This window comes from Juglans microcarpa x Juglans regia, chromosome 2D, assembly GCF_004785595.1.
Source record: "Juglans microcarpa x Juglans regia isolate MS1-56 chromosome 2D, Jm3101_v1.0, whole genome shotgun sequence".
In the NCBI taxonomy this organism is placed as follows: Eukaryota; Viridiplantae; Streptophyta; class Magnoliopsida; order Fagales; family Juglandaceae; genus Juglans; species Juglans microcarpa x Juglans regia.
In genome coordinates this window covers 15,383,052-15,399,029 of record NC_054596.1, presented here as the reverse complement: position 1 = coordinate 15,399,029, position 15,978 = coordinate 15,383,052, and the positions used below count along the sequence as shown (strand labels likewise).

At 34.7% G+C, this 15,978-nt stretch overlaps 1 protein-coding gene and 1 pseudogene across 2 annotated transcripts; both read left to right on the top strand.

The window, feature by feature from the left end:
• Nucleotides 1-297: 297 nt before the first annotated feature.
• LOC121249292 lies at nucleotides 298-6,314 on the top strand (annotated as a pseudogene).
• A 2,307-nt stretch (nucleotides 6,315-8,621) lies between these two features.
• LOC121250293 (polyadenylate-binding protein 2) lies at nucleotides 8,622-14,152 on the top strand. 2 transcript variants are annotated; one of them, XM_041149382.1, is made up of 6 exons: nucleotides 8,622-8,802; nucleotides 8,959-9,061; nucleotides 9,541-9,611; nucleotides 13,266-13,457; nucleotides 13,565-13,692; nucleotides 13,801-14,152. In XM_041149382.1, exons 1-6 carry the CDS (start codon nucleotides 8,680-8,682, stop codon nucleotides 13,847-13,849), a joined length of 666 nt encoding a protein of 221 aa, XP_041005316.1. In that variant the 5' UTR covers nucleotides 8,622-8,679; the 3' UTR covers nucleotides 13,850-14,152. The 2 variants fall into 2 exon arrangements, with proteins under 2 accessions (XP_041005316.1, XP_041005317.1); XM_041149383.1 differs by lacking the exon at nucleotides 8,622-8,802 and adding an exon at nucleotides 11,050-11,609 and having other exon boundaries at nucleotides 8,991-9,061.
• Nucleotides 14,153-15,978: the final 1,826 nt, after the last annotated feature.

The following is a 15,978-nucleotide window of genomic DNA, read 5'->3' as shown; positions in this document are numbered from 1 at the left end:
ATGCTCCCATGCATGCGTGCCTAGCTAGCTCGATGTTTCGGTGGTACAAACTTGATCGAGACGACGTTGGTGGTAAAGTCATCAGAGTCATTCACGCGTGATCCGTCCTCGGAAGCTCGGCAAACTTCGTCGGCTGCCGGTCGCGTGGATTGATTACCTAGCTAATTAATTAGGTTCATTCAAATTTTGTTTTTCTATTCATCATTGACTAGTGGAAGCGGAAGCCACGACTTACATGAATTCAGATAAATTTTACTCCATTCTTCAACGGCTCTCTCTCTCTCTCTCTCTGAAATTCTCTTCTCTAGCAGCAACAAAAAATATCATGGATTACTCTTCTTCGAATGATGTACATGTCCCTAGATGGACACCAAAGTCAAGTCGAGCAAGCTCACCCCTGAGAGCTTCCGTAGTTGCCAACGAATATGTTGGCGATTTAGAGATGCAAAGCATAGATTCTGTAGAAGAAGATGGCGGCCGTTTCCCAAACGTGGAAGAAACGTTCCCATTTAACGTTGCTGGCCCCGGTACTTTTAGTGCTCCAGTACGTTTGGATGTTCATGAAACGTCATTTAAGTTTGGTTCCGAAGTTGTGTCTTCGGGGACAGAGCAAGATCAGAATTACGTTGCAAAGAGGGGGGAAATATTTTCTTGACATGGAAGGATCTGTGGGTGACGGTGCCCAATGGCAAAAGTGGACGCCGGCCGATAGTCCAAGGGCTGACCGGGTACGCGGAACCGGGAAAAGTATTGGCTATCATGGGTCCCTCTGGCTCTGGAAAATCAACTCTTTTGGACTCTTTGGCAGGTAAACTTATATATAATTAAAATTAAAATTATTTTTTAAGAAGGTGATATGATAGGGATATTACCGGCCTCTAATTACTCATTTATTATTATTTTGTATTTAATTTTTTTTAATTTTATATTTTATTTAATAATTAAAAAGTGACTATTAATAAATTTATATATTTTTTAATTTTTTCTTAATATTAAGGATATTAAAAAAATATTTAAAATAAAATGATAAAAAATAAATACACTGTAATTAAGTAGTAAATATATAATAGATGTGTAGTAATCTTATCATTACCTTAATTATACATATATTAAATGATTTAAAATAAATTATAAAAAATGGTAGGTATACCATTATCTATAATTATAATTAATATCACACACGCTGTTCAATTACAGTTTTTTAATATGGATAAAAAGTTCATTTAATTTATTATTCCCACCATTTATTAAATTTAATCGTGGCTGCTGGACAAGGTCACGCGTGCACGTTCGTGCACGTTCGTGCATCGACTGATTTAGCCATCCATACAGAGAACATGGCATCTTTTAAGGGAGATTTGAATTAATAGTAAATTAAGATGAGATTGATGAGTTAAGAAGATAGTTAAAAATTAAATAAAATATTATTTTTTTTTATTATTATTATTTCAAGATTTTAAAAAGTTAAAATTTTTATTATATTTTATATAAAAATTTAAAAAATTCATAATTATTATAAGAGATAAAATGAGATGAGTTAAAAAAATTTTTGTATCTAAACCTCGCCTAACGTGGGTCCTTCCCGGCCATCAATGTCCAAATATTAGAGGTTTTAAAATTAACGAGCTAGAGATGGGCTAATTTTATTGAATGTTTAATAGCATTTCAAAGATATACGTTAAAGTTATAAGGTATGTGTTACACACACATATATATATATATGTATATGTATGAGTTAGGATCTATATATAGTCTTCAAATGGAGATTGTTCATACAAGTTCATACAGTTATGTTTATAAAAAAAATTAAAATTACAATAATATTTTTTTTAAAATGATTTTTTTCCCTTTTATCCACTTTCAAGATGTACACACCGTCCCCTATTCAGGATTGTAAATAGAATTTATATATATATATATATATATATATATATTTCACTTTAAACCCTAATTTTTAGATAAAATGTTTGTTTATATATATTATATAAATATATATGCTCAATAGTTTGTTTTTTTCCCCTGCGAATACGATGGAAGACAGGAAGAATATGCATGATCCGGTTTTGGAAACCTGATTAAAGAGGGGAGAAAAAACTGAAGTACAAAAAAATATTAAATTCCATTGATTGAGATATGGGAGGTACGTACTGATGAGTAGCAACTTAACTATTGCAGGGAGGTTAAGGTCAAATACGCAGCAGACTGGGGAAATCTTGATAAACGGACGCAAACAAACACTTGCTTTTGGAACTTCGGTATGAAAAAAGAAACAAAAAAGCCGCGTGTAAATTTGTAATGCAGATCAACGTCGATTTTATGCCTTTAATTTTGTGACAAGGGTTATTATCTTATTTTTCATGACTTTAGGCCTACGTAACCCAAGATGACACCATAATGACAACACTAACAGTACGGGAAGCTGTGCACTACTCTGCACAGCTCCAACTGCCGGACTCAATGTCGAGATCCGAGAAGAAGGAAAGGGCCGAGATGACTATAAGGGAGATGGGATTGCAAGGCTCCATTGACACGAGAATTGGAGGCTGGAATGTAAAAGGTCTAAGTGGGGGCAAAAGAGGAGGGTTAGCATTTGCATTGAGATTTTGACCCGTCCGAAGCTCCTTTTCCTTGACGAGCCAACAAGTGGGCTTGACAGCGCAGCATCTTTCCATGTCATGAGCCGCATCGTCAATATAGCTCGTCAGGATGGAAGGACTGTTGTTGCTTCAATCCATCAACCCAGCAGTGAAGTTTTTGAACTTTTCAGCAATCTCTGCCTCCTTTCTACAGGAATGACAGTCTATTTTGGCCCCGTTTCAATGGCAGAAAAGGTACGATATTTCCTTAAAAGATATATGTAAACTCAAAATGGCCAATATTTATCTTATGGAATTCATCTGCAGAAATAGAACCTCTTTATCACTGAACAGATTAAGTTTCTGAATAATTTTTGAATTGTACATATGCTTGAATTTTTTTGCAGTTTTTCGCTTCAAATGACTTCCCATGCCCAACTCTGAGAAACCCATCTGATCACTACCTTAGAACTATCAACAAGGACTTTGATTCGGTAAGCATTATTTTCTAGCTCGTTACGTGAAAGAAATCATCAGGGAGGAAACATTGGTTATACATGATATCATCACAAATATAGGACATCGAACAAGGATATCGTACCACAACAAGCACTGGGGAAGCTATTAATATTCTCGTCAACTCATACAAATCATCCGAGACTTACCATCAACTTCAGCAGCTGGTATCTAAAATATGCCAACAGGTAAACCATTTGATCATATTTATTAATGACGATTAATCCAACTGTTAAAAAATTTTCTCCTGAGCGAAAATTATGAAGAAGAAGATGGCTGAATAGAAAGATTTGATGATGAGGTAGCTTCTTTGTTCTGTAGAAAGGAGGAACTCTGGAGAAGGGAAGCCAAACAAGCTTCATGACCCAGTGTCAAGTTCTGACAAGGAGATCGTTTGTGAACATGTATCGTGATCTAGGCTATTATTGGCTTCGCCTTGCAATCTACATTGCATTGTGTTTATGTGTCGGGACTATCTTCCATGACATTGGCTTCAACTATGGCTCAATACAGGTAATTGATGAATATATATATATATATATATATATAGCTGGAATAATGCCGGCCTAGCTATATATCTCATGTGTTATGAATCAGAAACCTTGAAGTTAATTCATGATTATTAGAAAATGATGGTTCGACACATCTGGCCTCATGATCTCACTAGACATGGCTACTTGAAAATTTATAGGCAAGAGGTTCAATGTTGATGTTTGTTGCGGCCTTTCTGACTTTCATGGCAATCGGTGGATTTCCTTCATTTGTAGAGGACATGAAGGTGAGTTATCATATCTTGTTCATATACAACATAGTTATGTTATGTACGTAGCAATACTTGGATTAATTACTTCGATCGACCCTGAATCTTTCCAAATATCAGATCTTTGGGCGAGAAAGATTGAACGGGCACTACGGTGTTGGGGCTTTTGTGATGGGAAACACATTTTCTTCCATTCCTTACTTGCTTCTCATCTCCATAGTTCCAGGAGCAATAGCTTATTACCTTGTTGGCCTTCAAAAGAGCTTCGAACACTTTGCCTACTTCGTATTGCTACTCTTTGTGTGCATGCTGTTGGTGGAAAGCTTGATGATGATGGTTGCGAGTATAGTGCCGGATTTTCTAATGGGAATCATTACTGGTGCCGGAATACAGGGCGTGATGATGTTGAATGGAGGTTTCTTCAGGCTGCCTGATGATCTTCCTAAGCCTTTCTGGAGATATCCAATGTATTACATTGCATTCCACAAGTATGCAAACCAAGGATTCTACAAGAATGAGTTTGAAGGATTAAAATTCCCTAATAACCAAGCAGGAGGGCCGCCAACGATCACTGGTGAAGAAATCTTGCGAAGTATTTGGCAGGTAGAGATGGGCTACTCCAAGTGGATTGATATTGTTATTTTGCTGGGAATGGTGATTCTATATAGGCTTATGTTTTGGGGAATTATAAAGAGCGTAGAAAAGGTTAAGCCGCTTATTAAAGCTCTTGCAGCTGTACCTCACAAATAGTCAGAACAGATCGTAATTTTTTTAATAAGATTTTTTCCAACAATTGAAGCCTACTTATTTTGTTCATACCTATTCTTTTACGGTTTCATAATTTTTTTGATTCATTTTCTTTCCGCTGGAGATATTTTACCCATTTACACCAATATTGATGAACCTGAGATGTGAAAAAAAAAAATCTAAATGTGTTTTTCTGCCACTACGGGATGGAGGTGGATGGATATGTCATTTTTTTTCTTCTTTTTGTGCCATTAGCGGAGAATCTGAAACAGAAACCATTAATGAACTTGAAAGCTAAATGCAGTCGGCGTGCGTAATTGCGGGGAAACCGCTGCTAATGTAGAAAATGAAGCGTACCATTTTGTGTCTGCAGCAAAACGTTTCGTTTCGTATCAGTTCACAACACCAACTGAAGACTCTCCCTCGGACCAAGACCAGAGTCTCCCTCCCTTCGTCTCCACCTCTTCCTCCCTTTGAAGACCAATAACCACGACAACAAACAACTCTCCCTCTCCCTTTGAAGATCACGAACAAGCCATCCTTCCTTCGTCTTCCAAGATCTTCCCTCCCACGAAGTTGTTCTGCCTCTCCATTTGCTATTCTGCCTCACCACCAAGCATTGCCTTCCCATAAAGGGATGCCTCTTGTGGCCTTCGTCTTCCCACCTTCATCTTCCCACGAAGCTCTGCCTCTCCCTCCCACGGTTCGTTCATCACCATTCACCCTTTATTGACCCCCTTCTCTAAATAAAAATCCCCCTAGAATAATCGAAATCCTGAAACCCTAACCTTAACCTAACCTTCTCCTTCATGCTGAATCCCTAACCCTAACCTAGCACCCCCTAGCCCCTTTTCCTTCATCCCGAAACCCTAATCCTAAATTTCTCCACAATAAGGTGACCCACGGTTCTGGTAATTAGTCGCCCCTGTCCAAGGGGAAGACAAGCATTTCTTCAAACTTTTTGATTTCTTAATTTGCAAAATTCTCATAGCAAGTTAGTTTCTTAATTTTTGCATTCTTAATTTACAATTACTAAATGGTTTGCAATTAATTTGCACCAAGTTAATGTCTTACATAATTAAGTGAAATTTTACATTATTTATTAATTGCTTCTATGGATTGAATCATTTATTCAAATAAAATGCTTATATTTTAATTCCTCATAGTAATCTTGATGGCATCTAATTTCGTTGGTATTGCACCATATTTTTTTCTTCTTCCAAAAGGAATGAAATGCATAGCAACTTCACTAAGTTTTACTACTTCCTTGTTTTCAACCAACCAATGTATTGGAAAATTGGCTAGCAGATGGCTCCATTTTGACACATTATATTGTTTATGTTACAATGAGAGTAAAGGGATTGGCATCACTCGAATCGATTCATAGAAGGAAGTCCCAAAGAAGTTTATAATTCATGGAACAATCTGGACAAGTCCCATGAAATAGTGTTAAAACCCAACATAAGTAGAGACACATCATGTATGTACAATAACCAGGAGATATCATAAAACAATAGAAAATAAACTAGTAAAATCTAGGAGACTCGTGGAATATCCATGCTGATTTCATGTCTTCAGCCGCTTTTGAGCTTGATCCGAGTCCTCTTTGCTGCTGTCTGCATCTCTTAGATGTGCCATTTCTTGATGGCTAGAATGGGGGTTCTCGTGATCCTGGAAAATCAAAGAATGATTACGTTATAGATAGTTCTTTGTAACAACAAACTGTTACATCTTGACAGCCAATTATTATTGAATGGTTATTGCTAAATGTTGCATTTTGTAATGCCGTGCCTGTAATTCCTAATCATTTGACCTTTGCCAATTATTTGGCCTTCTAATATGGTTACTGGCTTTGTACTAAGTTAATGTCTTAATTTGCATTCTTTAACCTATGTATGGATTTGTGTCGTGCCTATAAATCCTAATGGATCTAAAATTACTGAATGTCTAGAAAAGGACATCAAAAGAACAAAACGTTTTTGTCCACTATCCACTTCAGTTTTAAGAAGAGCATCAAATCGTGCACCATTACACACTACATGCACAAGTTCATCATTTAGATCACCCTTTTACAATATCATCGATATAAATATCAATTCCATCACCAAACACCATATCACCATTAACCTAGAGACTCTTTATTATCATAATTCATTCAAGGTCAAGCAAATTGGCAAGAGACATTTTGTCATCACAAAACAAAGCAAGCTAGAGATCTTAATGTTTAGGGACTTGACCGAATTTCCTAACAAATTGGTTCCAAACACGGTAGAATCAATGAAAAGTCTTTGATGTTATGGTACAAACGATTGGATCACATGATTTCTAGACATAGAATTGAGTTGTTAATTAAAGATGGTATTCTTGTTCAACTAGACATTTCTAGTTTTGAAACTTGTGTTAACTGTGTTAAAGGGAAGGTTATTGCTAAAACCAAAAAAGAGAAGGTTGGTAGAAGTGAATGTGTTTTAAACCTGATACATACTAACATTTTTGGTCCTATTACACTTGCTATTTCGGAAAACTACAAATATTTAATTACCTTCATTGATTATTATTTTAGTTATGGATATATTAAACTTATTCATGAAAAGTAGATTCGTTAGAAGACTTCAAGTTTTTAAAGTAGCTGTAGAACTTAAAAAAAATGAGAAAATTAAAGCAGTAAGATCAAATAAATGCGGTGAGTATTATGAAAGATATGACGAAACTAGGCCGAATCCAGGACCATTCACAATATACCTCCAAGCATGTGTCATTGAATCTCAATAAATTTGTTTTTTTTATGATAAGTTCTACCATCCTACTCATATGGCTATGAAAGCATAAATAAGTTTGAAGGATTTTCATTACTCTCGAGGGGAAACACAACCCAACAGTGGACAAAGACCATCTATTATTAATACTTGGCATTCTCCTAAGAAATTTTCAGTGAAGTCTAAATCAAATAGTAAACTTTTTGATACAGCCATAACGATGTCGTTCCAAGTGGAAGGTGATGCAAAGCAAATAGTAGATGTTATTATGGCTGTATCACTATTTGTCATTATGGCTGTATTAGGAAGTCTAAATCATAGGGGTCGGCTTGTGGAAGACACCATATATGTTTTGTCAACAATGGTTGCTTGAAACGAGAGTTTTGTAAAGAGAGAGATTGCTCATTGTCTTGCCAAGGCAACTCTAGGTCTCATTGTTGATACTATTCTAATTGAGGAAGTGCCTGGTTTTCTTTAGCTACCTGTGGCTCTGATTATAACTCTATTTGATTAATGATAATAAATAATTACTATTAAAAAGTTATTTATTGTCTAGTAATTATATATTTAAAATACTTTCAAATATAATACATTTGTTTAGAAACAAATTAAAAAAGTGATTTCAAATGTAGAAATGATTATTATTTGAATTTTTAAAAATTATGACCATATTTTTGAAAATTTAAAAGTTGTAATTATCTTAAAATTGTATGAGTATTTTTCCATTAACAATCTTTTTAAAATTTGAATTACGTTTCGTATTATTCAAAAAAATACATTTAAGGAAAAGTATCAAAATAATGATTTTTCTTAAATATATATTTTAGCTTATTTGAGATTAAAAGTGCTTAATATATAACACCTAAATAACCTAATTTTTTCATTAAATAAATTTTAAGACTATTTAAGTATTTGTTTAAGACTCATACCACAACCCCAAACAAATATTTAATTTAGGCCCTGTTTGGATTGATAAGTGATCTTATCTTATCTCATCATTATAACTTTTTGAAATTTTCACACAAAATATAATAAATAATTTAACTTTTTCAAATATTAAAATAATAATAATATTAAAAAATAATATTATAATATTATTTTATTCAACTCATCTAAAACTATTCATCTCATCTTTCAATTCAAACGAGACTCTATAGGACAAAATAATGATACTTTACCTTGATCACATGAAACGGCATTGTTCTAATTGTGGGCCACAAACTAAACACTTCGAATATTTTTTATTTTTTTACTTATATTTAGTGGGGGGATTGTGGTCGTAAGATACCCTTTCTAGAAACCCAAGGGTTTGAGAGGGAGAGAAATGGAGGAAGAGGAGCACGAGGTCTACGGAGGGGAAATTCCGGACGAGGGGGAGATGGAGGGAGACATGGATTCTCACCACGCCGACGTCGACATGTCCACCGCTGAGGACGACGCCGTTAAGGTCCTTTATTTTCTCTTCTCGTTCTCTCTTTCTTTGTAATGGATCTTGTTTTGAAACATTAAAAACCCTAGCGGGGTGCATCAAAACTCATACCCAGTAAATTGTGTGATTGTAAAAGTGTATGATGTGTTTTTTTGTATGTACGTAATGCTGCAGGAGCTGGACGAGATGAAGAAGCGTTTGAAGGAGATGGAAGAGGAAGCCGCCGCACTTCGCGAAATGCAGGCCAAGGTCGAGAAGGAAATGGGTGCCGTTCAAGGTTCGAATTGCTGTCTTTGTTGTTTTACTTCTGAGATTCCGATTTACTTTTCTGTTTTTCTTTGCTGAGAAGCCGTTGGAAAATATAAGTAAATAAGATTTGTGTTATTGAATTGCGATTATTTTTATTAATGAAGCTGTACTGGCTGCTTGGGTGGAAGATTGTAGCAAGCATTATTTATTCTATGAAAAATGGATTTTTCACATGATGTCTATTGTTTGGGGATCTAGGAGGAAGTAGAGTGACATCTGTCTAAAAGGTTTAAATTTTGAAGCTGACTGCATGTGATATGGTGTTGAATTGTTGTTCAGATGAAATTTTACGGTGTATCATGAAGCATGAACTTATAGTAGTGGTTTTATTTAATCTCGTTAAGACTAAAATTGTTAAAAGACCAGGCTATTTTTATAACTTTCATTCTTTTATTGTGGTTTTTTAATGATTTAAACTGAAGTATTTATGTGCCTGGTTTTGTGCAGACCCTGCCAGCGCAGCTGCTTCTCTAGCAAACAAGGAGGAGACAGATTCACGATCTGTGTTTGTTGGCAATGTGAGAAAATGATTTTTTTTTTTTTTTTTTTTTCACTCTTGCTCTTTTCAAAGCATGCCATGCTTTTACATCAGCAAGTTGGATACAGTGTCCGCTTATGGGATTCATGATGTCTTGTCATGGACCTTTCTTGGTCTCTGTCCGCAACTTCAAATACTTGTTCTTGAATTGCTTAGTCTTTCAGAGAAACTTTGGTTTTATTTTATTTATTAATTTGGTTTTATTTTATTTATTAATTGATGTTAATTTTCTTCTTTTGGGAATGATAGTATTGCTGTCATTATTTTGCAAAATCTTGTCTTCACATGCTCTGTCACTATAATGTGTTGATATGCCTGCAAAATATCTTTCAATAATGAAGGTGTGACCCAATTAGGATATGTGAATAAGCATTTCAAGAAAAGTGATAGAAATATGTTAGTTGCTCTTATTGGTCTAGATTGGTTGTATTTCATTTGGATTCACTTTGATGGCATAAGCTGCTTATTGGCTTGGTAAAATATAGCAGCACGATGTCCATGAATGTTGTAACAATGTTTGGAGTTTTTAGCTCGTATTTTTCTTATACCATCTGTTCATCACCTGGGAGAAGTAAAATTACAAATGATTTGGAAGAAATCTCTTACTACTGAAATAATTTCTCCTATTATATAGATTTTGTATTGCAATTAGCCACATATTTGTGCTTTGGATGAATGTGGACGGGTTTGAGAAGTCTAACCTGATCCCATCACATAATGAGATGGGGTGGAAACACATCCATATGGTCAGAGTTTATGAATTCATAGAGTAAGCTACTGCCGGAAATAGGGTATTTCTCATATATATTGCATCACTGAAGATCAGTTTGGATGTCATACCAGTGAAACTGATATAAGGCATTAACTTGGTACATTTCATTGCAACATGTAAACAAAGAGTTAAGAGTATGTTAATTGCTTGTGTAGATATTTTCTACTGTTGTTTTTCCCATAACATACCTGAGATGTATACAAATATAACTTAGAAACAAACCTATTACGAATTATTACCTATTCCCATATGCCTATGAAGTAGGTGATGTGTGTGTGTGTGTTTGTGTCTGTCTGTCTACAACTTCTCATATTGCATCGACGATTTAGGATTTTAAGGTGCAATGATGTCTACTTTCGATATGTTTAATGATATATAGTTACATATAAAAAATGATAGGTAATTGGATTCATCAATCTTCTCCTTTCATCTTTTATTGAGATACGAAACTCTGGGGTATGATTGTTATATATAAGCTTATCATTAAAGCTGTGGGGATGTAATTGTACATTTCATCCCTGAAACTATTTTCAGTATATATTCCTTTGGGAAACATGAAAACCTCTCTTTTTCTTTTGCTGTTGTGGGTGTGGATGCTTCCTACTTTAGAGACATGATTTGACATAATGTCTCGCTATTATCGCAGGACGGTATTTTAGCGCTGGATGGTTTCATTGTAGTTTGTGGGTGAGCCAAAGTTATTCTGGTGTTGTTTAGGCGTGCAATAGAGGGAGATTGAACGTCTCATGTTTGTTTCAAAATATATAAAAAGATTACAAGAGTAAAATTCAAAAAAAAAAAAAAAAATTTGAGGAAAAAATTCTCAAAAACTTCCAAAAAAAGAAAAGGAAAAAAAAAAAAAAGAAGAGATAGAAAAACATGTGGAAAAAAGGAAAAAAAAAGGAAAAAAAAAAAGTAAGAAAAAGAAGAAAAGAAAAGAAAAGAAAAGGTGAAATATGGAAAATGACATGAAACTGAAAGTTCTATGTAAATGTTTGATCTTTTCCATTGGAACGCCGGAATGGAAGAAAGCATATGATGCAATATAGATGCTTCAACTTCCAAACATCAGAGGACAGCTTTTAATTCATTGGAAGAGTGAAGGCAACTCTTGGGCATGCAATCGTAGTTGCAGAGCCTTTACTGCTGCTGGCAATGATGGTCTGTGGTGCACCAAAAATGTTTCAATTGGAGATGGCGCGAGGGGTACAAGATTGCTGCTTACTTGTCGCCTTATTTTCTTAAATTTTTCATCTGAATGAAAAACTATCAATATTTCCTGACGGATATGATTTTTGTTTTCACTTTTTTTCCTTGTACATATGATGTTTCTGTTGATTGTCAGAATATTTATGAGCTCTTTCATGGATTACATTGATTATTCTTGAGTAAAGAAAGTATCTCTATTTTTCAGGAAAGCCCTCTAGATTTCTAGAGCTGGCTATTCAAACATTTGTCAAAGTTATACTTGTCAAAAAAAAATATATATATTTGTCAAAGATATATTTCTGTTTGTGCACCAATTTTCAATTGGGTCTTCTTTTGCTCTTTTTTTTTTTTTTTTTAATAAAATGGTCGATTACTTATCAAAAGAAATTCTAATGATTCGATGGCTTGATCATTCTGTCAGTTCTTTTTACTTGGGAAAGTGAGATTTTGAAATATAATACATGTTTTTTAGTAAAGATTATGATAGGAGGTTGCTTCTTCAATACTTAGGTTGAAGATCACTATGAAGACATGAAAATTGTTCTTTTCTTATATTAAAAAAAAAGTATTTTCATTGATGGTGACACTTGCCACCAAGATGCATGAAAATAAAAGATGAATTGTCAGTTCCTTTCAGGGAAAATTAAGAGGAGATTTTCTGCCGAAGGAAATCTTATGTGTGCATCATTGTTGTCAGAAATTTCATCCACTGATGTTTTTGTTACATTACCTGTGGGTTTCAAATGGCAAAATGTCACTTAGGCCTTTATCTCTACATCTCTCAGATACCCTCGCAAAGATGATATATTTAATTATTTATGACCTAATATCTGTTAATTGCTCTGATGAATCACTAGATAGCTATTTCAGTAGTTTCTATGAATGTTAAACTTGATTTTCATGAATTGAATTTATGCATTCTTATGTTTTCTAATTAGAGTTTTTGTTTGATTTGAGGATGTACATACTGATGAATATCAAAATCTAAATTACTTTAATCTTGTCATGCTTTTTTTTCTTAAGTTGTCTGTGGATCTTTTTTCTTTCATTCATTCTTTTGATACATCATACATTGGAGTTTTGTCCGATGTTCAATTTGCGTAGTTATAGTTTTGGTTGACATACGTCAAGTTAGAATTATAAGCATTCAGGAAGAGGATTGTATGTGGGTAAATGTGTGATGGGCTGTCTGAACTCTGAATCAGATTGTTTGGTTATGTATGTCTCTAGATCCTTTTTTTTTATAAGTCGTCTCTAGATCATATTTTGCTGTGAATAATCAAGAGTTTGTGGTGTTAGTGGTGGAAATTGGAAAAGATACATTTGTAATACAACTAGATTTATTGGGATGTCATGGTACGATTTGGCTTTCATAGGCTGAATTTTCAGGCACGGATCTCATCTCACAAGAGGAGCAAACATGCAAACATTGATATATTTGAAATGTTTACTTCATAATACCTGAATTTATTTATTTATTTTTGGGGTGTGGGGGGTGTTTTATACTGTGCGAACTGCACTGATCTCTCCTAGTCTCGTGCCTTTTTGTTATGTTGTTCCCACCTGAATAACCGGGTTTTGCTTTTCTTTTGGCTTTTTTTTATAGCACTGCTCTCTTTAAGATTTTTGGTTTTTTCTTTTTTTTTTTTGCAGGTTGATTATGCGTGCACGCCTGAAGAAGTGCAGCAACACTTTCAATCTTGTGGCACGGTAAACAGGGTGACTATTCTGACAGATAAATTTGGCCAGCCAAAGGGTTTTGCTTATGTGGAATTTCTCGAGACAGAAGCTGTTCAAGAGGCCCTCGTTCTGAATGAGTCTGAATTACATGGTCGTCAATTGAAGGTAATGTTTACTGGACTTCAACGCCAACCTCATTGCATAAATTGAGGATTTCCATTTTGATGGCTTCTGTCGTTGGTATGTCTTGATTGTGTGATATATGTTTTCAGGTTTTGCCTAAAAGGACCAATGTTCCTGGGATGAAGCAGTATCGACCAAGGCGTTTTAATCCTTACATGGGGGGCCGATTTAGGAGGCCATATGTACCGCCTTATTTCTACTCCCCTTATGGATATGGGTATGTTACTCAATAAGCTGTTATTTTACAATTTTATGCATGTTCACAAATGTGCTGATTGGTCTTGTCTACTTGCTTTTGTTCATTCGGACTTCAAATCTGCTGCAGCAAGGTTCCAAGGTTCAGAAGACCAACAAGATACATGCCTTACTACTAGGAGCTCATTTGCATCTTCAGACTTTCGATTTGGATGCCTGCATCCCAGGTTCAAAAGGCCATCACGATATATGCGAGATCATTTGCATGTTTAGACAATTCATGTTTGATGGGTGCTGTCCCATCAGGACATCCTGGAACTATCCATATATCTACCCCTCCCCCAAAAAAAGAAGAAAAAAATTGATCTCTAGAGAACATGAAATGCCAGATATTTTTGTCTGTGCGTCATGTACTGTTATATTAATGGATAATCAACTATATGTTAAAAATGAAAATTGAATTTCTCGGGGACTTTGGAGAATGAATACCCACATGTGCTTGTTAGGTGTGTTTAGCCGGTAGTTTAATCTGGTTGTTCGTTTATCTAGCTTGGGTTATGTTCGGTTGATAGCATTTTATCATCATTTCCATCTGGTATGAACTGTTTACGTATAATATTGGCATTCTGATTGGATGCACAAAGCAACCTTCAACTCTCTTTTTGAAAAAAAAAAATGCATTTTTAAACATAAGTAGCACTAACTTTGCCGATGTTCTGTTTGGTGTTATATTCGGTGAACTGCCTTGGGACTGAGATTCTTGTATTAATGGGCCGCCAGGAAGAACAAAATCGGTGGGAACAAGATCTTGTTCCATTTTAAGTTGGCATTAATTTAGTTGAAAATATAGGCCGCGTGGTCATTATTTTTTTAACTAAAAGTGATTCCATTAATATATAATACCAAAACAATCTATTAATCTTTTTAAGAAAGAGCCAAGGAGATCGGTCTATTTTGTGTGGGTAGGATTTAGGAGAAAGATCATCAAATTTTTTAAGCATCTTAGCTTTATAAAATCTTTTGACGTATAAGGTACAAGATCAGTTCCATATCTTTAGCTTCTAGAGTCGTTTGTGTATGGTATGTAATCGGAAATCGTGTCCAGTCAAACAAAGAAGAAACGGGTACATGATGAGGTGTAGTCTTGCATGCTTCCAATTATTTTTACTGCAACTTCCTTTGGTAGAATAAGGTTTTGTTTGTTTTTAGAAAATATTTTATTTTATTTAATTATTATAATTTTTTGAACTTTTAATGAGAAATAAAATAAATAATTTAATTTTTTTAAATCTCAAAACAAAATAATATAAAAAAATATATTCTAACAATATTTTATTTAATTTTTTAATTTTAATTTCAACTCATCTTATCAGTAAAAATAAACAGTATTGAATTGACGTAACAAGGGCTAAACCTACAGTACGGGGCTACGTATCTTTTACCATCATGCGGTCCTGTACGTGGAATTAGTGCTGCAAGCCTGCAGGCTGCACGTGTATCATGTTTATATATTTATACACATGACAACCGTAAACACCCTTTCCTCTTCCATCACAAAGGATCCTCCTTCCACCAACCCTTTTTATTATATATAGTTGTGATGGAAATTAAAGAAGAAAGGGTGTTTGATGGTTGGAAGCATGTGGCTCAGAGTAGTTGATATATATCTTAATTTTATCGGTTCTATCTAAAAAACCGGATCGATGAATTAAGTTATTCGGCCTCCTGAGATCGTGTATCCAAATTAGCAAAAGTAGTACTACTCCATGGATCTTGGACATGACCATATTATATATACTAGATAGCTAAGGTGGAAGTAGGAGCGTACAAATAATATTAATGTATAAATTAATGCAATTTCTACGTTTAAACCTAATCGAACCAAAACATAATCACGATCTGTCATGAAGAACATGAGTTGTTCAAAGGATCAGTTGGTGCATGCTGTTTTCTTGATATTAATTATTGTGGGAAATTAATTTCGGTAGATGCAGATCAGGGTCCAGCCTCCCCGCGGGCGGGCAGCCAGCCAGATAGGGCAAACATATATAATTGAGAAAAATGTTGATCTGATCCCCACCCCCACATGCATAAATGTGGGGTATCGGACATGGACTGTCTGATATATCCCCCAGAAAAGGGATCAAAAGAAACATACTATATATATATATATATATATATATATATATAAACTAAAAGAAGATCAGTTCAAGAGAGGACCAAAATGTGCAACGTATGGATCATCTTGTTTTTTAATTTCGTAGGAATATTCATTAATCAGTCTTAATTATACTACCCTATATGCATA

Coding starts and splice junctions, on each gene's coding strand:
- LOC121250293 (XM_041149382.1), top strand. CDS start 8,680: ATGGAGGAAGAGGAGCACGAGGTCTACGGAGGGGAAATTCCGGACGAG. Junction 8,803..8,958: donor CTGAGGACGACGCCGTTAAG/GTCCTTTATTTT, acceptor GTAATGCTGCAG/GAGCTGGACGAGATGAAGAA. Junction 9,062..9,540: donor GGAAATGGGTGCCGTTCAAG/GTTCGAATTGCT, acceptor GGTTTTGTGCAG/ACCCTGCCAGCGCAGCTGCT.